Source organism: Physcomitrium patens, chromosome 4 (assembly GCF_059467195.1).
Source record: "Physcomitrium patens ecotype Gransden chromosome 4, ASM5946719v1, whole genome shotgun sequence".
NCBI lineage: Eukaryota > Viridiplantae > Streptophyta > Bryopsida > Funariales > Funariaceae > Physcomitrium > Physcomitrium patens.
The window spans coordinates 7,292,110-7,317,220 of record NC_143413.1 but is presented as its reverse complement, the minus strand read 5'-3'; the positions used below and the strand labels follow the sequence as shown (position 1 = coordinate 7,317,220).

The following is a 25,111-nucleotide window of genomic DNA, read 5'->3' as shown; positions in this document are numbered from 1 at the left end:
CCCTCATCGAGTCTTTGTCCTTGAAAGATTGACAAGAGTACACTTACAATATCAGAGCTTTGTTTTTTCTTGAGTAAGAGTGGATTACCCCTTTCTCTTGACAAGACATAAGCGTATTAGAAGTTTGCGGATTACCCACTTCTAAACTGATATTGTTCTTAGTATCTTCTTTGTTATCAAGTCTTTCTTTTCTTTTGTCTTGAGCAATATCAAACAAATTTTTCTTCTTAGTGTCATTATGGCAGAGCTTGTTGAAATGAAGAGTGCAATGGCACAAATGCAAGAGCAAATGAGGGAGTTAATGCTTGCGATGCATCAACTCAATTCACCAACACAGGAAAGAACAAGAATAGCAGAAAGTGGAGATATAGAGTTGATCGGAGCTGCTTCAACATCTACAACAAATCACGTTTCTTCTCCAATTGTACAACACCCTATAAGCACTAGAGAACCAAGAATTGCCTTACCTGAGAAATTTGATGGTACGAGATCAAAGTTTCGAGGGTTCATCAATCAAGTACAATTGGCAATTGAACTTCAACCGCAAAGCTATCCAACTCCAGGATCACAAGTCAGGTTTATTGGCACTCTACTTTCTGGTTCTGCATTATCGTGGTTTTCGTCTTTTCTTGAACAACGAAATCCAATATTGAACAATTTGGAAGCTTTTTTGGCGGAGTTTCGATCTATGTATGGTGAACACGATGCAACTCGTGTTGTAACAAATAAGATCCAAATTTTGCGACAAGAAAATCGCTCAGTAACAGTATATGCTTCACAATTTTGACAACTTGCAATTGACATCAAGTGGGATGATGCTGCACTCATCAGTCAATTTCTTTATGGATTGCAATACGAAGTAAAGAAATTGATACTCAACTTACCTAATCCTCAAACTTTGAGTCAAGCAATCGATTTTGCGGTAAAATGTGATAATCGACTTTTCGAATTTTGATCCGAGAATCATTCACGGGAACCTCAACGTTATTATTCAATGGCAACATCAACATCTTTGCCAAACGTATATTCAGAAGTAGAAGACATGCAAATTGACGCGGTACGTTTTAAACCCCTAACTGAGCAAGAAAAGATTCGTCGTCGTCAAGAAGGATTATGTTTATATTGCGGAGAACCTAAGCACACTGCTCAACATTGTCCAAAGAAACGACGCAACTATAAAATGAGGGGTACGACGGTCAAAGAAGACAACATGTCGGAAAACGGATTCGTCCAGCTACAATAGGGACCGTGCAGCTGGAACCTTGTACAATTCCTAATGAAGGTCCTATCCTCTCCTCAGAACCCTCTCCTTGTTTTATAATAGACTTATATTTAGGACCTAAGAATTACAAAGCCTCTGCTTTATTAGATTCGGGAGCCTCAGCATGTTTTTTAGATGAACAATTTGTTAAAAGTCGTAAAATACCTTTTGTACAGAAACCTAAACCAGTACATGTAGAAGTCATAGATGGTCGTCCCTTGTCTTCTGGAGATGTCACTCATGAAACTCATCCTATAAAAGTAACAATAGACGGTCATGATAGCTACATAGCTTTTAACATAATTAAATCCCCGTCCAATCCAGTTATTTTAGGTTTATCCTGGCTAGAAAAATATAACCCTCAAATAGATTGGAATTTGCGTAAACTTGACTTTTCCCAAAGCGTTATTAATAGTTCTACCAACCAAGTAAAAAATTATAAGTCTAGTATAGTAAAACCCGTACTGATAGGTGCAAAAGTATTTATACACGCAACAAAAGAAGGATCAACTTTTGCTATTTATGCTGCACCTATTTCTGAAAACGTAAAGACTTCAATTGGCATTCCAAGTCAATATCAGAAGTATCAAGACGTTTTTGACAAAAAGAATGCAGATATTCTTCCTGAGCATCGTCCATATGATTGTTCAATCGACCTCAAGGAAGGAACTCAGCCACCATTTGGACCAATTTACAGTTTATCGTAAGATGAGATGGCTGAACTCAAGACATATATTGATGAGAATTTAGCGAAGAATTTTATATGCCATTCAAAATCTCCAGCAGGAGCTCCAATTCTATTCGTAAAGAAAAAAGATGGATCTTTACGAATGTGTGTTGATTATCGAGGACTCAACAAGATCACAATCAAGAATAGGTATCCATTACCTTTGATATCAGGACTCCTTGACCAGTTGAATCAAGCTAAGATCTATACAAAAATAGATCTTAGAGGAGCATATAATCTAGTACGGATCAAAGAAGGAGATGAATGGAAGACTGCGTTTCGAACCATGTTTGACATTTCGAATATAATGTTATGCCCTTTGGACTCACGAATGCACCAGCTGCTTTTCAACATCTCATGAATGATGTATTTCGTGAATTCTTAGACAATTTTGTCGTCTGCTATCTAGACGATATCCTGATCTATTCTAAGAACGTCGAAGAACATGAAATACATGTTCGTCAAGTATTACAAAAACTTAGAGATGCAGGATTGTACGCCAAGATGAAAAAGTGTGTATTTCACACTACTCAAGTTGATTTTTAGGATACATCATTTCAAATGATGGTCTCATGATGGATTCTAAGAAAGTCCGAACAATCATGGATTGGAAGATTCCAAGGACAGTAAGAGATGTCCAATGTTTCTTGGGATTTGCCAATTACTATCGGATCTTCATCAAAGATTTCTCACGAGTTGCAGCTCCACTTACACGCTTGACTAGTAAAGATAAATTCCAATGGAATCAAGAAGCGGAAGCAGCATTTGAAGCCTTGAAGACATCGTTTGTCTCTGCACCAGTCTTATATCGTGTTGATTTTTCCAAGGCATTTTTTATGGAAACAGATGCATCAGATTTTGCCTTGGGTGCAGTTTTATCACAAATGGGAACAGATGACAAACTTCATCCGATAGCTTTTCATTCAAGAAAATTCTCAGCAGCCGAGATCAATTATGAGATCCACGATAAAGAACTTCTTGCGATCGTGGATTCCTTTCAAGAATGGCGTCATTATCTAGAAGGCGCTTCTAGTCTAGTCACTATGTATACAGATCACAAGAACCTCGAGTATTTCATGTCAGCACGCGTGTTGAATCGTCGTCAAGCTCGTTGGAGTATGTCTTTGTCAAGATTCGAGTTCATTATCACTTATCGGCCAGAAAAACAACAAGGTTTGTCTGATGCCCTATCTAGACGTTCTTATTTTGTACCAAAAGAAGGAGATGCAGCTTTTGAGCAACAAAGAACGGTCCTCTTGAAACCGAAGCAATTTCATCTCCGAGCAATGAAATCAACATTGACTGTTGATTCAACTTTTCTCAAGTAAATCCAGTCCAGTATGTCCTCAGACCCTCTTGTTTATAATATCGAGAATAATTCTTCCAAGTCTCATGATCCTTCTAAGTTCGAGTTCAAGAATAATCTATTATATTTTGAAGGACGCCTATATGTTCCAGAAGGAGAAGCACATTTACGTGTTCTTCAAGTACGTCATGACTTTCCAGCAGCAGGGCACTTTGGATATAATAAGACTTTGGAACTCATATCAAGAGATTTTTGGTGGCCACAAATGTGGAAGTCAGTCAAAGACTTTGTACAATCATGTGATATTTGTTCAAGATCAAAAATTCCTCGTCATCGACCTTACGGACTTCTTCAGCCATTACCTATACCAGAACAACCATGGTCTTCTGTTTCTATGGATTTCATCACAGATCTTCCAAGCTCAAGATCTTATGATTCTATATTTGTGATAGTAGATCGTTTCACCAAGATGGCACATTTTGTGCCATGTACAAAATCTATCACAGGTGAAGAAACAGCTAAGCTTTTCATTGATAATATCTATCGCTATCATGGATTACCTAAAGATATCATATCAGATAGGGGAACTCAATTTGTGTCAAGATTTTGGAGGACCCTTTTCAAGATTTTAAAAGTGGACATAAAGCTATCTTCGGCTTTCCATCTTCAAACTGATGGACAAACAGAGCGCGTAAACCAAGTCTTGGAGCAATATTTAAGGTGTACTATCAACTACCAACAAGATGATTGGACAACCCTTCTGCCATTGGCAGAGTTTGCTTATAATAATACGGTACATTCTTCCACGCAACAAACACCTTTCTTTGCCAATTATGGCTATCATCCATGACTTGATACTTTTGATTTTTCAAAAGTTGATAATCCTGCAGCAGAAGATATGGCAAATCGGTTGTCAGAGTTACATGCAATAATGAAGACGCAATTGAAGGAAGCTCAAGAACGACAAAAGATAAATGCAGATCTATATCGTAAGGAGCAACCACAAATCAACGTGGGTGATAAGGTATGGCTACTTCGTCGCAATATCAAGACTACTCGACCTTGTGACAAATTGGACTATCGTAGGCTTGGCTTCTTTTCTGTTTCTGAACAGATCAACCCAGTTGCATATCGGTTACATCTACCGGAGTCAATGAAGATCCATCCTGTATTTCACGTGTCTCTTCTTGAACCATATAAGACAGTGGATATACAAGGAAGAAGACAAATGCCATCGCCTCCTATAGAAGTAGATAATAATGAAGAATTTGAGGTGGAAGAGATATTAGACTCAAGGCGGTGCCGAAATAAGCTGGAATATCTTGTTCATTGGCGCGGATATGATATTAGTGAACGCACATGGGAGCCATCCAGGAATCTAGGAAATGCATCAGCTAAAGTCAAAGTTTTTCATCAACGACATCCATCAAAACCAAGATGAATATCTCTCTTATAAAAGAGACAAGATTGAGGCAAGATAACATTCAATTTCTTATCCTTGTTTGTAACTTCTTTGCATTTGTGACGCTAATTAGATGGAGAGCCAACAACTAGCAGATTCAACTCAAGAACCTTCGTTTGCTGACCTGTCGGACGAGACATTACGATTGTCACAACCTTCAAGACGACGCAATCGAGATGAAGATCTTCAAGAACTACATGTTCTTCCTCGAACAGATGGTGAGATACAATGTGTTTGGTATCACAATTTGGGAAAGGACTCTCGATGTTTGGTGATTTTGCTAGAGGTAGGAACAACTCCTGATGGTGTTCCGAATATTCTATTCGAAGGAAGTTACGAAGGCCTCAACAAAGATCAAATAATTGGGTGGTCTTCCCGCCCTGGTATGGGACACTACCGATGGTTGAGAGGCCCTATCAATCATCTTCGAAGAGAACAGAGATCAGAGTATGTGGTGAATATAATTCGTCGCATCATAGATTTCTTCAACATATGATGACCGCTCCTCGTGGAACTCGTCTCTAGAAGGGGGGGTAATGTCACGGCCATAATCATGTAAGCTAATAATTACATATAGAAATAGGTAGAAGTAAGTAAAAGTAGATAAAAGTAAGTTAATTCTATAATATTTAATATAGAAGCTTCTTAGAAACTTCCTAGACGTTGCTTTGACTTCATAGGTGTCTTTAATTGACTTTTTGGATTAGAAACGTGGTCAACAAGTTGGCCATGTGCCACACATGTTGTTAGCTTGAATATCAAGCTAACTATGTGGCCCACATGTAGAAAAACTTGCCTTGTAAGTCAAGGCATGTGTCCTACAAAGTCAACACATATTGGAGGTCCTATAGAACGTCGCCACGTAGCCCCTAGTTAGATAGTATATATAGAGACAAGAGTGAAGGCTTCTTCACTCTTATCAACTCCTTTCTTGCTTCTAGTCCAGGTTCAAGAGTCTTTAGTTTCTTGTCTTGTGGCAATAGCCATTCCAGTTTCCTTTTAATATACCTACTTGTTTATATTTCGACTTATTATATCGAGATAGCCTTTTGGTGTATATTTTCCCTCATCGAGTCTTTGTCCTTGACAATTACACTTATAATCAACCTTTTTCAATATTGGAGGTGACATCAATAATTTCTTCAATCTTTGCATTGCCTGAATATGCCTTTCTTCCCATTTAAATCGGTAACCCTTGCGTAACAGTTCATATAATAGATCCGCTATGTGAGCAAAATGAGGGATCCAGATTCGATAAAATATACATGCACCCAAAAACCTGCGAACCTCTGTTAAAGAATCACAATCCTCTTTCATCCTTCCAATTGCATCAACTTTAGTCGGATCTGGTTTTCTTCCGTAAGATCCACATAAATGTCCAACAATTACAACCTCTCGTGCTCTAAATACGGACTTCATACCCGATAATGTAAGATGAATTTCTCCAAGCCGAGTTAAAATCTTTTCACAATCTTGTATATGATCAACAACATATCTGCGACACCCCCTCGTATCTAAAGTTTCATCCTTGTCTCCTTCGTTGCACCCTTTTATAGGAACATCATCCAGAAAAGGCATAGTCTTTTTCGGAATAAAATCTCTCAATACCTTATTCATCTCATTCATCATATGCGCAACTGAGTTGGTCGCGCCTTGAGGAAGAGTGCACATTCTAATCAATCCAAGTGGTGTCCTCATCGTTGTCATATCTCTACTTCCTTTGGCAAGTTGAAATTGATCATAACCTGAATACAAATCACCCCTTGAATAGATCGCCCTTCCAGCAAATGCCTCAGCAAATTCATCCACAATAGGTTCAATTCCTACATTCCTTACAGTTACTGCATTCACCGGTTGCATATCTTGAATAAACCATAGTGACCCATTCTTCTTAGGTACCATAAACCATCGACTAGAATACGGCGCAAACGAGGGTTCCAATATTTTTATCTTTATCTTTTCTTTTAATAGCTCAACCAATTTAGGTAAATGTGCCCTCGGTACTGGAATCGATCTTAGATTCTAAGGCACATGCGGTACAGTGAAGATAACCATAGGTGTTATAATATTTGGATCCACACACCCAATTTCATGAGATTCAAAGGCAAACGATCTACCTTGTTTAGCCAACATCTTTTTGAAGCAAGTAATTTCCTCCGGCAATAAAGAACCATCAGAATCAATCTTCAATTCTTCAAAAGTCTCTTTAGTAAACTGATGTCCAATACTCATTGGATCTCTTAAACTTGCTTCTTTTGATGCTTCTCCCATTTGTTCTTTAGAATCTTCTAGTAATGGTCCGGCAACATGCTTTACCTTCTTATCTGTCGTTTTATATCTCGTCTCTACTATGACTTCTGGTGCTTGAAAAGATTCAAGCATGGTATAAACCTCTCTTGAATGAATCTCAACAATCTTATCATTATCCCCTAACCCAATAGATGTAATCAATTTCAATGAATCTTCCAGCCCATTTTCTTCATAAACACCCAAAATCCTCTCATCATCTTGCAATGTACCTATCATGCGTAATTGTCCTTCAATATTATATAATCTTTTTCTTTCTTTTCTTTTAAAATCATCAACTTTCTTATACATAATATTTCCATTCTCCAATATACCAATAAAACTCGCATCAAAGGCACCTTCATCTCGCGAGAGTACCTCTTCTTTTGTACCTCCATAATCTCGCTTTACAGTGGTACCTCCCCAAAATCCTTAAATCCTTCAACAATCTTTGGCAATGGTTTCTCCCTCAACCTATCTCGATTCCGTTCATGGTTAGGAGGTACTGTTAGAAATTGTACAGCTTTCCTCCCATCTTCGCTCCGTACCCTTGCATAAGCAGAACCATCGTCAAGTACTTTTGTTTCCATCCATGTTGCCGTGATATAAGGTTGTCCAAAAATCAACGGATAAGACGTTATATCTTGAACAAAGAAATGTTGCTCCGTAGCAACATCCCCAATCTGAATTTTGACATCTGGACAAGCTCCATATAATTCGCCCCGTGTGTTATTAGCTGCTCGAATTGCCCATCCATGTTCCATATCAATTGGCCATTTTTGCTTCTTATAAAGATCTTTAGACATGAGATTTATTTCAGAACCATGGTCGACCAAAGCAACTATTGGTTCTTCTATATCTCCTACCTTCACCAATACCTCAGTAGTTGCCCTTGCCCAATGCTTTCGAGTATAATGGCTCAAAGTTTCCATTTCCTTGTCACTAGAATCTTCGAAACATACTCGCTGATTATACCCATTCTTTTCATTTGTTGGTTGCTTGTAACCAATATCAACCTCTTCTTCATCTCTACATATTCTTGCATCAATAGCATGACTCATTCCAGTTTCGCCCATTAATTACCTCTTTCGCTTAATACTGTCAATGATAACATCATGAAACTCCTTCTTTGCGATTCCCAAGACTTCTTTCAATGTGAATTCCACCTTAGCATTTAATATACGTTCTTCCAACACCCCTTTCAAATTTGTTGCCGCTTCAATGTCAGAAAGTAGCTTATAAGCAATTGATTTGCCTTTAACTTTTGTCTCCTTTGTTTTTTCTCCCAATGATGCTGAGGTAACCTTTACAGGCAATTCTTGTGAAGCTGCCTCCCGAGCCTTGTCTCCTCGAGTTTGCCTCTTAAAAGAATTTCCTTCTCTATTATCATCAAAATTTCCTCGTCTCTTTTCTTCCATCAAAGCTTCATGTTGGCTCTTAGCAATATATGCATGAACTGAAAGAGACTCAACAGGATCCTCCCAACCTGTTCTACCTTGTATTGTAGCTGCAGTCCTCAATAGCACTTCTCGAGGTAATTTCCCTTCTTGCATTATAGAAACGGCAGAAGTCCAAAACTCACTAGTTTCCGTACTTCCACCAATTTCATCATCTACTCTAGCACCATAACTTGCACTTTCTCGTGCTGCTGTTTCATGCTCTTTTAGATAATATTGAACCAATGCTCTCATTCCTCCCTTGCTAAAATTGGTTTGAAGAAGATCCTCCCTATCTTTCAATGCTATCTTTCCATCTTTCCAGCAAATAATTCCCTGCCGTATCATATTATTAAATTCATTGCAATCTTTTCTTGTGTGTGAAGCGTCATCACACCAAATGCATCTTTGTACATATTCTTGTTTTGAAACATTCTTTGAATTGTTTATAGAAGTATTCTCTTCAAGTCTTGCCAATTTGATTTGAAGATCTCGCATTCCTCGTATAATTTCTTCCATCCCCATATCTGCTTTCTTTGATAAGAATGTCGAAGGTTGAACTGTAGGCATTGTTGGTGGTGTTGTACGTACTGGAGCTTTGGGTGCTTGAACTGTTTTCGGAATATTGATCCTATCCTTCCTCTTTTCTCTTTTTGTAAGCAACCCCACCGCATCTTCAACGTTCTTCCACTTCGTTGTCAATCCTTCATCTTCTTCTTTGTCTTCAAGAAGGAGTTCTAATTTCCCATGCAATTCTCCATCAGCAGCTTGAAGAAATAGATCAACTTTGTTTGGCTTCAATGTCAATTTTTCTACCTTCGATAATTGGGAGTACTGCCTCTCAAATTCCCTTAGTAGCTCTGTTGCTTACAAATTCTTATTGGGCCGTTCAATCCATTCCAGAAACAGCTTCTTAGTAATGCGATCAGCATCTTTCAAGAAATATTCGTCTTTCAATGCATGTGAAAAATCCTCCCATGAATTCCCATAACGATCCATAATTGATGTAATGTTGTCTCTTATCTCCGGTATCGTGGCAAGTTCAAATAATTCGACCATTTTCTTCTGAGAAACCCGATTTAATTCCATTTCACGAACATAACATCTTAAATACCTTGAAATATTCCTCCCATCAAATTGATCAATTTTATTGACCACTGCTTGCAATGCTTTGGTTGCCAAAGCTTTCTTTCGATCATTGCTTTGCTGTTGTTGCATTGATAATGAGAAGGCTTGAAACATACTAGCAATAGACAGATCCATGTGCATACCTTGTCCTTTAGAAGACTCCCCAGCAGAAACTCCTCCCAAAAATCCTTCAAAATTTTTATTTTCGTTTTTCATAAAATAAAGATAAAATCAACCGAAATCTAATACCTTCTACCTCAAGCTTTCACGTCGGATTCACCACTTTTGTCGTATTACGTGCTTTCCTGCTCGAGAACGCGCCGGGCGTATGGCTGTAGAAGGTAGTATGGAGATTCGCCAATAGTCAAGCAGTCTATCAATTTTTGACTGTTGGAATATAAACGATTGCAAGAATACACCATAAATATATACGGATGCCCTTCGACTGCTCGCCGAAGTCCTTTTTGTCCCAGCCGGTAGATCTCTAGACGTTACAGAGAACCCCGAACAACCCAAACTGCTAATCTTCGATACCGCTTTATACTCACGATCTTGTATCCACTGACTGTCTTGTTAGATTAACCCAATAAATTTCATTCACTCCACATACTCAATCCTATAGACATCCTTTTAACTCTTCATCACAAACGTAACTCGATTTCACAAAACAGTCAAGAGTAATCAAACTCACTTCATTAAAAATCCCGATTCACCATTACAACACTGACTTCAGCAACGATTGTCTCAGTCTTCTCAAAACCCTATGAAGAAAAAAAAAAAAAAAAACCCCAATTCTCTGTCTTCTTTCTCTGCCCGAAGCATGAAGCTAGCTCTCCCCTTCTTCCAAAAAAAACTCCCCAAAAACTTATTCTCTCCCCTAAGCTTATCCTCTGAATTTTTTCAATCTTCCGTCTTGGATCCGGAATTGGCTCTCACCATCAGAGCTTGGATCCGAAATTGGCTCTCGCCGTCAGAGCTTTCTCCCCCGTTTTTACCTTTAAGAGATCTTTTTATCGAAAACAACGTTCCCTGAAACGGCACAGAAAACAGGACAGCTTGAAATAGAATCGAAACCCCATAATCGGGACCACATTGAGTTGCCCGACCAATTCATGTCTCATATTGGCTAAGAGTCCAGTAGTAAGACCCGGATGTCCCCGTAATTGGATCAAATTGGTCCTTCGCGTCAGATTCGCTGAGGCCCGTAATAAGACCTAGATTGTCCCGTAATTAGACTACATTGGGTTGCCCGGCCAATTCAAGTCTCATATTGGATAAGAGGACCCAGATTGGATTCTTGAAATTAGATCCAATTAGCTCTTCGAACCAAGCTCACCCGTCGTGTGAATTGGTCCTTTCTCTTCCTGCTGACTCTCGTTATTGGAATCGAACGGAGCATTTTAGTATGCCCCGGCTGACTGTAACGGGGTGATTGAACCTGGCCACTCAGTATTTGCACTGGACTTGGTCGTTGCTCCCAATATTCGAGGTAACAGAACATTAATAAATGTCACCTTTCTTTATATTTTCACGGTATACTCGTGTTACAACATGACAACGTAGAAGATGAAAGCCAATAGCCAACAGATTCAACTTAAGAGTTATCATTTGCTGACTTATTAAATAAGACATTGTGATTGTCACAACCTTCAAGTTGACACAATAAAAATGAAGACCTTCAAGAATGGCATTTTCTTCCATGAATATATGGCAAAAGATAACGCATTTGATATTTTAATCTTTGAAGAGATTTTCAATGTTGGCTAATTTTATTAGACGTAAGAACTATTCTTAATAGTATTATATATGTTTTGATTGAAAAAAATTTGAAAGGCCTCAATAGTGATCAAATATTAGGGTGGTCTTTCCGTCTTAAAATGAAACATTATCAATAATTAATAAAACCTATCAACTACCTTTAAAAGAAATAAAGATTAGAATATGTAGCAAATACAATTTGTTGCTTCTTAGACTTTATTAACATGTGATTCTTGCTCCTTGTGAAACTTGTCCCTTAAAAGAGGGATAATATCATAGATTTATATATTTATTATAAAAATATTTAAATAATAAAAATAAATAAAAAATAAATAAAAATAGATTAATTTGATAATATTTTATAGAAAAGCTTTTTAAAAGCTTCATAGAAATGTTTTTATTTTTATATATGCTGATAGGTGATTAATAGATTAAATACTTAGCCAACAAGTTAGCCACGTGTTGCACGTATTGATAGCTTGTGGTATAAGCTAACTATATGGCACATGTATAGAAAACTTACCTTGCAAATTAAAATACAAGTCTTGCAAATTAGATAAGTATTATAGATCCTATAAAATGTTGCCATTTAGTTCTTATTTAGATAGTATATTTGAGAGCAAGAATAAAACTTTCTTCACTCTTGTTAATTACTTTTTTGCTTCTAGTCTAGTTTCAAGAGTCTTTAGAATTCTAGTCTTTAGCAATGGCCATTCAATTTTCTTCTTGAATATATATACTTTTTATTATTATTTTTTCATCTCTTTTTAATTCTTATTTCAACTGTTTACATATCTTCTTTGAATTCTTGTCCTTGATAATTTCTTATTATTTTTGGATCCTTCTAATCCATGATATTTTGAACATTCTCAAGATCTATTAAAAGGCTATCATTTGAAATGATGTATCCTAAGAAGTCAACATAAGTTGTATGAAATAAGTACTTTTCTATCTTGATGTATAGTATTAAATCTTTAATTTTTTGTAATATACAACAAAGATGAAATTCATGATCTTTTGTATTTTTAGAGTGGATTAAAATATTGCATATACAACAAAAAAAATAAAATCATATGTTATCTCATGTTTTTTAAATAGTATCATCTAAAAACAAATCTTCTATGAAATCTATAGCTAATTGTCTTCAAAAATATTTAAGTATGTTCTACATATAATTAGATTATTTTAAAATAAATTAATTTTTTTTTTTTTTTTAACATCATTTAAAAGAAAATAAAAAATATTTCTAGGCTAATATTCTAAAAGCATGATAAATTCATTATTGTCCCATACTTCAAATTAAATTATTAGATTGGATTCATTAAACTTATAAATAATTTTATAAGTTTTTTTTAGTCTTATTAATTGATAGAACCTTCATTTTCTAGCACTAATATTAGTAATATTCATAACTTTGGAATTAAATTATAAAAAATTATATCATAAGGATATGATTGAAAAAATATTACAATAATAAGAAGTTTTAGTCTAAAAACTTTTAGATTAGTCAAATAAAAACTAAAATTTATCATTTGGATTAATATTTTTTAAAAGACTCATAAATATCAATTATATTTTTAAAAATCTAAAAAAAGTTATATAAATATACTTAATTTATTTTTTTAATTACAATATGATATTTAATTGTCTACTTGTATAGTATAATCTTTAGATAATTATGTTGCAGTATTTATTCTAAGATTAACACTTCTTTACACTATATAGGTAGTTTAGGTAAAATAATATTAACAAAATATAAAATATCTTTTTATATTTTAAAAATAAAAATTTATCAATCACTTGTATTATAAAGTTTAATATATATATGTAAATATGTATGTATGTATGTGTATATATATATATATATATATATATATATATATATATATATATATAATAAGATTTTTAAATATTAACAAAAAAATTATTTTTAATAGATATTATCTTCAAGTAAAATAAAAAATAAAGCATATGTGTAATACATGTTTTATATCAATTTTATCTTCTATAAGATATTTTATTTATATTATATTTAGAAATTAATCTTTAATTTTTAATATAATTATAATTATAAAATAAAATAAAAAATATTTTTAATCCTCTAATTTTTATTTTATTTAAGATATAATATTATATTTTATACATAATATTTATTTTATCTTTATTTTTTATTTTCAAAATTTCAAAATTTCAGTTATTTATTAATAAATATTATTACACAAAAGTAATAAAATATGGTACAATTATAATACTTGATAAAAGAGAAAAAATAAATTGAATTTAAGCTATAGTATATAATTTAAATTCTTTTTAAATAACGAGTATGTGTCACAAATTTAAATCTAAAAAATGATCAAAAGAAAGTTTATTTATATTTAACTCAAAAAAAAATATCAATAATAACTAAATCTTCAAAAGATGGTCCTAAAGTTGCTATTGCTATCTGCAAAAGACTAGAGAGTTTTACATTAAGACAAAAAAATGAAAAGACAATGAAAACATTAAAAATGGCCTGGTTTTCTTTTTATATATATTATCTAATAAGTAAACCATGTGGAATTTTTTAAAGTACAAAAATAAAGTGTCTCAATTGTAAAATACTTCAATACTTGCTTTTAAATGTACAAAACTTCAAGTAGAAGTTTAAATAACTACATGGTTTATCTAAAAACATACAAATATCCAATTCCATGTCTTAAAATTTTTCTTGACATTTTTGAATGTAGGTATTATTTACTTAATTTATTCCTATGTGTTTAAATAATCTATTTTTTATATTAATATTTATTAAGAAAGAAAAAAAATTCTTCTATTTCTACTAATTATTAAAAAACATTAAAATAATACATAATACTTTTATCAAATTTCTCTTATTTATTAGAGCTAATATTAAACTTTGATTAAGATTATTAAAATAAAAGTTTTGATTTTTGTAAGGATTACATGTATTGTGATATTAAGTACAATATACATTAAATGTTGTAGATGTGCATGTATTGTTTATTTATAAATTACTACCTCATGATTTCTATGATAAATATCAAAGTCATATTAATGACCTTAATATCTATGGTAACAACAATTCTAGATTAAAAACTTATGTATCAATTTTTGTCTTACCAAAAAGATTTTAATGTCAAACAAAATATAAATTTAATTTTTTAAAGATTTAATGTTGTAATGCCTATGCATGAAAATCTTGAAAATACATTCTAATATTTGTAGCCGATGCGACTTTCTTGTAGAAAACCACACCGATCCCTAACAAGTACTTCTTTGGGATGCCACGTGGATGATGCCACATAGATGATGACACGTAGCCCGCTAGGGAATTATGCCCGGGAAGAAACGAGGAAGCAGAGCCTGAAGACCCTGCATGGCAGAAAGCTTGAACGAACAACAGCGTGGCCTTTTGTTTGTAGTCGCCGTGTGTGATCCACTTGTAATTGTGATTGCTGGAGATCGTCATTGTGAGTGTTTTTTCAGTTGCAGTAAAGCGTGAGAGGAGTCTGAAGAGTTGGAGTTCAACGCTGGTAGGCTATGGTGAGCGGGTGTCTTGCTGTAACAGAATGTTGGTATTTTGCTTTGTTATGTTGTGTTGTGTTTTGCTGTCTTTAGAAGCGTGGGCATCCAATTATGGAGAAGTGCAACACGTCTGGTGACATTTGCTATGCTCTGGATGTTACAGAATTATCAGAATCTGAAATTTTGTGGGTTCGCTTTCTCCAGTGGACTCGAAATCTGAACAGAGAAGATCAGCGTGAAATTTTATAGAGTGATTTGGGTTGGCACAGATAAACTAGACGATGCCAAGTATGGTCGCTTGTAAAGTAACGAAAACATGAGGAGAAGAATTACACTTGCTCGTTAGACTGATGAAATACTAAATGGCCGCTCAAACCATCTTAACCGATATTCAATTTTGTGTCATCTATTAGGAGATGTGTCTCTCTGTGTGCATATGTGTGTGGCCGTGTGTGTTACTTTTTCCTACTTCTGGCGAGACGTTTGTTGATGAATCGAGCGAGACCGAGAGTTCATAACATCGGACCCAAATGCTACACTGTGTGCTCAGGAATGCAAACGCAAAGAGATGTAATGCACGGGAAGAGTGCAAAGCCTCTGCAACTCACTATGCGTCTTTTGGCTCCGAATGTCTTTAGAGGAGCTCCCCATTTACAAGTTATTTGTTAAATATGGCAGGCTAATTTGGGGCCAGCAGATGACGATGTGAAGGTCCTTGATCCTGTTGAGTTGGAGGTAGAAGGAAAGGCTCAAGACTGCATGGCGGACGACCCTGTCGTGGGTCCAAGGCAGAACAAGTGTGAAGAGACAGCATCGGCAACACAGAAGTCGATTCTTGATCCCTTGCTTAAAAACCCTGGCGGGGTCACTCAGATCTTTAATGATATGCATGGAATTCCGGTTGGGTTAGAGGAAGATCAACCACATGACACAGCTCCTGCTAGTGCTAGCATGAGGCACGCAGCTTGTTTGACTGTTGGTGCTCAAAGATCAGGAGTTACAGATTGGGGAGCTGGAACAGATTGCGGAAGGAGCGGCAAACCTCTAGATGGTGTACCTTACTGTTCACTAGCTGGAGTGTGAACCTAGCTCCCTCCTTTCAAGAAATTATGTTGAAAAGAGATTTCCTTCTATTGATGTAATGGCTATCTGACTTTCCTAATGCAGATGTTCACGTTATTAGGCACTCCACATGATGTCTAGGGCTAAAGCTTTGAGTGTGACAAGATTAGGTCTGATTTAGCCACCTCAATGCCTGTACCGGCATCTGAGCAGTCACACTCATTCAGTTGCAAGTAATGCAAGATTCTCAACGAAAAATAACAGGTGAAGGTAAATGATGTCGTAGCTCGTATCGACAATGTTATTGGAAGATGAAACCCGTCATGGAGTAAAAAATCTAGTATTGGATGTTCTGCAAGGGTACTATCAATCACGACGCTAAAATCATGAAACCAATTGTATGAACAAAATAATGGTAAAGGTACTTCTCCTAGTTATCGCAGAGTCAGCACCTAGTTCGGGAATTCAACTAATCTGATCTCTAATTTCCTACTTCCCAATAGTTGTGCACTCCAAACAAGAAGAATGTACAAGGTATTACCATTTTGCAAATCATATTCTGTGCTCGAGTCTTCAGGAATCTACTTACAAACGACTCTATCCGAGAACAATTATCCAGAACCACGTCAACGATGTCTTCTCCTAGTTCCTGAGTCGGTGCTAGAATCTGAATCAGTGAATACCTCCTTAGGACGGTGTCTGCGGTGACGATGGTGCTGGCTCGAGTGTTTGCTCGATTCCTTGCGGTGGCTCCTACGATGGCTGGAACGATTATCTGGAGTTTCCTTGTAACGTGGGTGGCTGCTATGATGGACAGGAGAGGGAGAGGGAGCGTCTTTACTGCTTTGCCGAGGATGGGAATCCACGGAGTGTTGGTCCTTGTGATTGTGGCCATTCTGACCTACGTAGTAATGCCCTGGACCTTCTTTTTGACGATGTTTTCGGTGGGAGTGCTCCGGGCTATGGTGGTTATTACGACGAGAATGCTCTTCCGACCCGTCTCGCCGCCCATGCCGTCCGTGCCCTGAGCTCTGTTCAGATCTATGGACACTACTTTTGTGGTGACGAGAGCGATGTCTATTGAGAGAAGAATCTCTGTGACCTGCGATCTTGTCATGACGATCCTCTGAATAATCTCTGTATTGTCGGTGTCGGTAGTCGCTGTGACTGCTTATCGTCGTTGATGTCGTAGTGTGAGAGCTTGTGCTAGTGACTGAGACTGAGTCCAATTCCTTGTTGCGACGACGAGGGTGGACGTGATCGAGAGACAACGATCGGCTCATTCGTCTGCGATGGATAGTGATGGCACACTCCTCTTTACGACGATCCTCGTAACTTCCATCTCTGGTGCAATTCGTCTCTGGTGCTACATCTTTCTCAGGTCGCGTGGTGGGCACCAATGGCGCTTCTTCCTTCAGAGTTTCCGGAGCCACCTTCGACAAGTGTTTTTGTGGTAGAGTCTCGATCACTTCGATCTTCACGGGTACGCTGGGAGTTACAACCCCCGTCGTCGGTTTGGAATCTGATATCGGCGTCTTCGGAAGTTGTAACTTGAGGTCAGCTGCTTTAGGTGTCTTGGGAGCTGAGAGGGGATCCGCCCCCGAGGTCTTGGAAAGAAGAGTTGTGTCCGCTCTCGGCGTCTTCGAGAGCAGAGCATCAGATTTTGATGTCTTTAAAGCAGGAAGACCAGACCCATCCGTGGGTTCGCTTACCTTGATTCGAGGCAGGAGCGGTGGCTCTATCTTGTGTTGCTCTGCTACTGCCTTCACAGTGTTGTCATGATGATCCTTCGATTGAAAAGATTTTGTCACTTTCTTCCATCCGGAGCTCCATCCTGACTTTGACTTCGAGCCTCGCGTAAGCTCCTCCACCTGCTGTGTCATCCCAGTGTAGTCGTGTGACATTTCGTGGAATCTCAAAGAGAGGTTTTCCATGTCCATTCGAAGCGCATCTATGACATTGAGGCGGCTCTTAACAGTTTCAATGTCTAGAATTGATTTCCGCAAAGACTCTACCTCGGCAAGTACAAACCTCAGCGTCTCCTTTATTGACAACCCGCCCAGCAACTGAGAACTAACTGTACTGGCGACGCTTGGACTTGCAATGCCAAGATTCAATCCGCTAGCACTGGAAATACTGTTGCAACGCGATTTTGTGGGGACACTGGAGCTGGAGTTCGTACTGCTGGTCGGATCAATGGAAGATTCCGTTCTTGAAGTTGTGGAGGAGAAGCTGGAGAGACCGTTGTCCAATTCTTTGTCGTTGACCACATCGTTTCCTGTCATCGCATTTCGTAGCTTGATTTGCTCGCTAAAGAGCACCTACATCCAGAAATGTTTTTGTGGATAAGATAAGGCGCTTCTTTGCAGAAGTTGATTGACAGAAACCATAAACTCTTGGTAAGCAGAGCTCTCGATAAGAACGAGGGGAGTAACTGATTCAGAAGTTGGAACTTGTGACCGGAACTCAGAGTGCAGGTTGGGTGTCCTACCTGGACGATGACGCGCAGCGGTAGTCGTTCGTTTGAAGCAGCATGCACAGACGCCGCTAGCGAGAGATTTCCCGTGTCGATCACACGGCAAAGCTTCTTCCGCTCCAACTCTGTTAGCGTCGGGTGAGACTAACATTCACAATGAAAAACGGATTAGATCATAACTCAAGACACTGAACCATTTTGAAACAAAAAAACATCTCATAGTATATGGTTTAGGGGATACCCTAAGAAATGTGTCGATAGCTTTATAAAGAGCGTCATCTGAGTCGCGTGGAAATTCTGCGACTAGATCAGCGAGCGAGATAAATCTGCCAAGTGGAATGCTGGAGTCTTTCGCAACCTCTTCGAGGTATGTCTCCAAAAGTTGAGCCACTTTGAAATTCATGGTGGTAAGAGGCAGTTGAAATCTACGACCGGTGGGTCCTTCTGTGACATAAAACTTCTTTTCCAGCTTCACACTTTCGTCACTGGAAAGTGCTGATGAGCTGGTCTCACTGGATGCAATGGAACTCGTTCGACTGTGATCACTTCGAGTGGAAGTGCTAGACGTCTCAGATGATGAACTTACGAAACTTAAGCTGCTGCGTCGTGATGACAAACTTGAGCTGGTTCCGTTGGTGCTAGAGCCTGTGTCGCTGGTCCTGACGCTGCTCGAATCGGAGGCGCTGGAGCCAGAAATGCTGCGAGAACTCGTGCTAATTTCAGTTGTCACGCTGGAGCCACTCGAGTCGCTGGTTGAGACACTTGATAAGCTTCGGAGGCTTGAACTCAAGCTTGTAGTGCTAGTGGTGCCGAAAACGCTTCTAGGACTGAATGGTGGAGAGTTTCCGTAGCTCTGGTCCTGCATTCATTTACAATATCATCAAAAGGTCAGTGCGGTTTTTACGGATGCATGTAATGCAGAAGAAGCATACGAAATCGCCTTAGCTAGATATATTACTGTTGTCCGATTCAAATTTAAGGATCGAGAGCCTGCCTGTAAATAGAATTCTACAATCTGCTGAACAATGTCAACGTCGTAAGTGGATTCTCCGCAGGCTGGAATGAGCAGGTCATCCAACGAAACTTTTTCCAGCTGAGAACCGATCCGTTTCGCCAGGTCAGTCCTGCAGAAGGACCCAGCGTTCACCAAGCACGCGACGCGAAGCAGCTTGAGCAGAAATTTGACCGAAGTAGAATCCGGCTGAGAGGGTATCAAGTTAACAATGCCTTGAACAATGGCTCGATTCTTTGTTTGCGCTTGCTTAGCATCCTTGGCAATAATATCCTGATTGAACCCTGTGAATGCCATGAAACTGGCTTGTAACTCCTCCTTTCGCTTCAACGTTGTGGACATGTCTGAGCCCTTGGTTAGCTGCAGCCATTTCTCGGCGTAGTACTCAATAGCTGCCCCCACCAGTGCCTGGTTCATCCCCTTCAAAATCACGCCATGAATCACCTTACTGAACGTATCAATATCCAGCGAGCAGACATCGTCAAACCACCAGTCGCGCGGCGCCTCCCTGGCGCCCGCTTTGGTGTTAAATGACCACCGGGTTCCCTGAGGATCAGTGCTACATTTCCAAGCGATTGATTCGCTACACCGCCTCACAATCTCCAGATCATCAGCCCAGGGCTTAAGGCTAGAGCATGTCTTAAGCACGGCGATGGAGTCCCGCCATGACCCCATCACGACATAATTCATGTAGTTCTCCGTCTTCGTAACCAAGTTGCCGTCTCCGACATTGTCCAACATTTCGAGATACTCCGCAGCGCAGCGGACAGTCGCGACATTGGATGGGTTAAGCTCGAGCCTCCCGCCATATAAAAAACTAGCGATTAATTCAAAGGCCTCGGCTCCCCCTGGAATGTCCGACAGTGCTATGCGATCCTTCTCCGTATCGCGTGACTCAAACACTAGACGGTTGAGTTTCCCACTCCTCGACAACAGCGGAAACTGTTAAGAAAACAATCCACTCATCAAGACCTCCTCATTTAAACAAACCGACTCAGAAAAATCTCAAATTCCAGCACGAATCGCCCACAAACCTTGTGAAGGAGAAAGTTGCGGTCTCCCACTTCAATCTGCAGATTAATATGCAAGTCCGTCGCGCCACCCCAGGTGTGCACTACGCCGACTGGAGGCGCTTGGCGTCCGTTACGGGAGTGGGAAGATCGCTTCTCTATGAGCGCTTTGACAACCATGTCGTTGTCGATGTCTATGTCTATGTACTTGGCGCTTGCGCTACTCGCTCTACCGCCCGAATTCGAATCCTCGGCAGACTTGCTACTTCTACTCTGACTGGGTGGCATTGCTAATTCTCTGCTCTCTCTAATCATCTCACTTCACTAGCTCTCAATTTCTCTCCTGCTGTCCTCACAATCCATGTATAGTTACAATACGTACAGCAGCACGAATCCTCAACCACACGGGTTGGTTGAGTGAGTGTAAAGGAGGACTGCAACCGTGAATGTTTTGATGTCAGCGTTGGACTGTTTGTTTGTGTTGACCTAGGTGTTCTGAGTTTCTGACTGGGGCCGGATTGATCTCATCAACTACTGCTGATGTAAATGCTCGATGTATCAAGACTATGCGGAGACTTAAAGGTTTGCAAGCATCGCAAAATATGACACCGCCGTCCAAAGCACTACATGCCAAAGTGGTAGAGGGTCTGGCGGAATCTGCCGGGTTCCTAGAGTGGTACTCCAAGTTGACTACAATATGTCTGTCCGAGCCGGAACTTCGCTGTTTTCTTTCCCAAGCATGGAATAGAGCTGTTGGATTTCCTGAGGTTAAAGTGGGTTCACAGGACGCCACGGTCCCTTCTCATCTGGCTTTTCATTTTCATTTTAGTCTCGTCCTAATTCTGGCAATTCCATTGCCATTATGTGGATGGATCTGGAATTCGAGATTGCTTACAGACACGTAATCACACCATTTATGCATCTCGTTCATACGATGAAATTTTCCTTGTCCCGACGCACTCCGTCGAATTTCTTCCAGCATGCAGCCTTAGCTCTCGCGTTCTAAAGGGGCATTACAGGCGGTGATATTCATTCATAGGCCAGGGCTATAATGCATCCTGTCAGTGCCAGCGGTGGAGCCCGCCCCTGGGCAGTTTTGTGCTAAGCCTGTAATTTTCGTTTTATGTTACTTTCAGATCCTTTTTGTTTTCTGAAAATTTTCGGTCCCTTTATTGTTTTCGGAAACGTTTCGGGCCCTTTTCGTTATCTGAATCTTTGCAATCCTTTTTAGTAATTTGATGCCTTGTGGGGCAGAGGGCAGGATAAAGGTATGGAGCTTTGATCTCGGCTACCTTCAGCAGACTTACATAGAGCGAAAACAGACATTGAAAGAGGTGGAGCCCAAAACTGTCCCGCGGCGGGGTCTATCGTTGATAGATTCATTGGTCCTGGCCTCAGTCATATGATACATGAACTTCAACTGTATTCAATTCCTGATACTCATGAAGAAGGTCAGACCAGACCAAGGGGTAAGCTGCCGCATTTGAGTGGTACTTTTCATTTACATCGGGTTGAAGATACTGCTTACATTTTCTGACGACATAGGTTGCTGGAGATGATGCATATATTTTTCCATAGGTACGTTATGATGTGCTGCAGCGCGAAGCTGTTGCTACATCCTTCTCTTCGCTATTAGTGGTGATGAAGCATTGGTGCGGAGAGGAGAATATTTTAAGGTAATATAAATTACCTGTTGCAACAGGAAAAGTAGTATCACTAAAAGGGGAATTAATTCTTAGAAGGAAAGCTGAAGCTGTGTTCCGACCCTGTGCATCCACCACAAATTTTCATCAATTGGACTATGCGATCGTTCAAACTTTTTTGTTTCCTTTGAATGGTCGAATTAACGAAACTCTGCAGATCGTTGTGTAATTAGTTTTCTACCACATCAACATGAAACATAAGCAACTCTAAACACTGTACGTATTTTTAAGCACGTATTTCTGGTATACCACCTTATTAATTTCAGACATTGCTAAATAAATTAAGCTGGTTGCAAGATTACACCCAGATTGTATATGCACTTGTCTCATAAGCACTAAAATTGAAAACTGGACCTTTCTTTTTAATTAATAACCACGACGGTGAATCCGCAGAACTCGTGGAGTCAGCGAAATGTATATCCACTTGATCACTAACAATAGGAAAGGCAAGATATGAGCTGAGAATATGTGTTGGAAACTGGTCAGTTTGGTCAGTTTGGCAAAAGAGATTGGAGGAGGGGTTGAAAGTGGCTCGAAGAATTGCACCATCTGATGGAAACACAAGCTCAGTGCTCTGTAATGCTTTGCCAGCATACCTGCGGGCCAACATTAGCCCTCCAGCTTAGCCTTGCTATTCCTTCTGGTAACTAAATGTGAATGGATTTCATCAGCCCACCTTCACCTTGGATATACTAAAATGGTCGTTGGAAACCCGGATATGCACGACGAGTAAGTTCATAGTTATCTGTAACCTGGCGCCGTCTATAACCTCACCAATTCACTGCAACAAACATGTTCTCATAGATTCCACAGTTTGTTGCACAAAAAGGCATGAAAACGACTTGAAACGCTGGATGTGGCCTATTCGATTCCAATTACCTGCAGTGGAACACGAACATGCGTAAATTTCAAAGGCGGCACAGTCATTCCACCTTCTCAGTAAAAAAACGGTATGACTTTCGAGGTATTTCCGAGCATGCAGAGCCGTTCATCCATTAGCGCATCTTGCATCCACGTGATCAATTGTCCGCAGTCTTGGCTTAAACCACTCACTCTGTTATTTTTATGCGAACTTTCATAATGACACTGGCAATGAAACCCCAATGCAGCCGGATTTTTGGTGGACCCATAGGAGGAATAGGGTTGAATCGTCAGACGCCATGCCTTCCACAGTTCACAAATCCGTCCCTTCAGCAAACCACTAATCCCTGAAGCACCAGAGAGTTCTTCAGAGATCTAAATCTGCCCTCCTTTCTCTACGGAGCCATGGCCACGGCTGTGAGCCAGGTAACGAGCAGCCCGGCGCCCACCCCAATCCCGCAGCACCACCGCAACTCTTTTCCTCCAAATGGCAACATGTAATGCTCGCTTCCCAGTTTTAGGACCCAAGGGAGTAAGAGTCCTACACAATATTGGCATCTTATCTTTAACCGTTGGGATATGTTAAAGGTGTGCCAAGGCAGCAGCTCGTTCCACAGCAAGCCAAATCCAGCCCTTTCTAAATGAACTGGTGGATGCACCTGATGTAACACAGCACCCTCCAGGGCCAGGGTGCACAAACCAGAATGAAACGAATACCACCTGTGGGTAGATTACCGAACAATTTGTGCGTGCAAGCTTGAGCTACTATGTGGACAAGCAAGTGGGGCATTCATGCAACTTGGGTGTGGATTCTAGTAACCAATGACTGAGTGCACATCCTCCGAAGGTGTTGTATGGGAGCAGTGGTGGATCGAGGTCAGAGAGTGCCAGGAACTCATTAAGCTCGCAGTTGGATTCTCAGGGCTGCTCAGACCCCGAGCTCGCCCGCCCTCCTTTCATCGTTTCCCGCGTTTACAAAGCCCAGTCAGCATTTTCCTGCCTAGCTGGCGCATTGGGGGCGCGCTTTTTCTCGCGCCATTATTGCACATGCTGCTTCACCTTTACGTGACCTTTTCCCAGTCCCCCATAAAGTGTTGGGCTACTTTAAAGTGTAAATTTTTGCCTCTGGCGCACCAACATCGTTCTGTTACCACTTATGGATATTTTTTAATGCGAAGAATGATTAAAATTAAAATTTATTCGCTTTGGGGATTTGGTAAGCTGTTTTCTAACGAACTCCACTCTTCATCAATGTCAGAATCTATTCATCATAAAAAAAAACATAATAATAATAATCATAATCATTAATGAGGTATATCCACTCCCATTTTTTTATACAGTTACTCTCTCAATCAATGTTCTTTTAAATTATCAAATATGATATCAGATAATTTTTTTACAAGTTTTTTTACTTTTCTATTTTTGGAACAAGAGTATTGACTAGAGTTTACATGGGGGTTTAGAGGAGATCTGATAAAATTCTACTCATTATAGCCATCTTAATTTCTTGTTACATTAGTAGCAAAAATTCATGTGATAATGAAGAAATTTTGTTACTAAGAATTCCAATTTATTTCTCATTTTGAATAAATCTCCTCTGAACCCCATGTATACTCTAATCCATACTGTTGCTTAAAAATAAGAATAAAAATATTCTAGTTAATAAAATTAAAAGTTTAGGGAGTGAATATGTGGGTATATCAACTCCCTCAAAACAGTCTTTAAAATATTTTCATCCTTATTTATATTTATATTTTTAGTAAGGTGACTGAGGTGCCTTTTTATAGTTTAAGATTTGAGGTACAATCTAGAAATGATAATTTTCTTGTGTTTAAGGAAGTAGGACGACATTCAGTTGATTTTTTAAATAATATTTGGATAAAATTCATATTCTAATTTTTGTAAATTTATGAAGAAATTATAGTATCATACAACGGCATCTTTGTTGATTTTAATTTGATATTTTAGTTATAACATTAATATTCTAAAAACAAAAAAATCCTAAAGTGTTAAAGAACTTAACAATTTGCGCTCAAGAAGCAGTGCTAAACACGAGTTTTCCTTTACAGAAATAAAATATACTAAAGCGAATTTTGAG

General features: G+C 38.8%; 2 protein-coding genes across 2 annotated transcripts; one reads left to right on the top strand and one right to left on the bottom strand.

Moving 5' to 3' along the window:
* The first annotated feature begins 14,774 nt into the window (after positions 1–14,774).
* LOC112281922 (uncharacterized) lies at positions 14,775–16,080 on the top strand. Its single transcript, XM_024518957.3, has 2 exons — positions 14,775–14,907; positions 15,568–16,080. The coding sequence occupies exons 1-2, from the start codon at positions 14,905–14,907 to the stop codon at positions 15,970–15,972; spliced, it is 408 nt and encodes a 135-aa protein (XP_024374725.1). The 5' UTR covers positions 14,775–14,904; the 3' UTR covers positions 15,973–16,080.
* A 134-nt stretch (positions 16,081–16,214) lies between these two features.
* LOC112281921 (root phototropism protein 3) lies at positions 16,215–20,985 on the bottom strand. The gene is made up of 5 exons (XM_024518956.3): positions 20,474–20,985; positions 19,422–20,381; positions 18,669–19,286; positions 18,443–18,571; positions 16,215–18,272 (listed from the first exon to the last, which is right to left on the bottom strand). The coding sequence occupies exons 1-5, from the start codon at positions 20,762–20,764 to the stop codon at positions 16,578–16,580; spliced, it is 3,693 nt and encodes a 1,230-aa protein (XP_024374724.1). The 5' UTR covers positions 20,765–20,985; the 3' UTR covers positions 16,215–16,577.
* Positions 20,986–25,111: the final 4,126 nt, after the last annotated feature.

Excerpts from the sequence above, each read along its gene's own strand:
- LOC112281921 (XM_024518956.3), bottom strand. The coding sequence starts at position 20,764 with ATGATTAGAGAGAGCAGAGAATTAGCAATGCCACCCAGTCAGAGTAGA. Across the intron at positions 19,287-19,421 it reads TTGTAGAATTCTATTTACAG|GACCAGAGCTACGGAAACTC; the intron begins GCAGGCTCTCGA and ends AAATGAATGCAG. Across the intron at positions 18,273-18,442 it reads CGCTGCGCGTCATCGTCCAG|GTGCTCTTTAGCGAGCAAAT; the intron begins GTAGGACACCCA and ends TTCTGGATGTAG.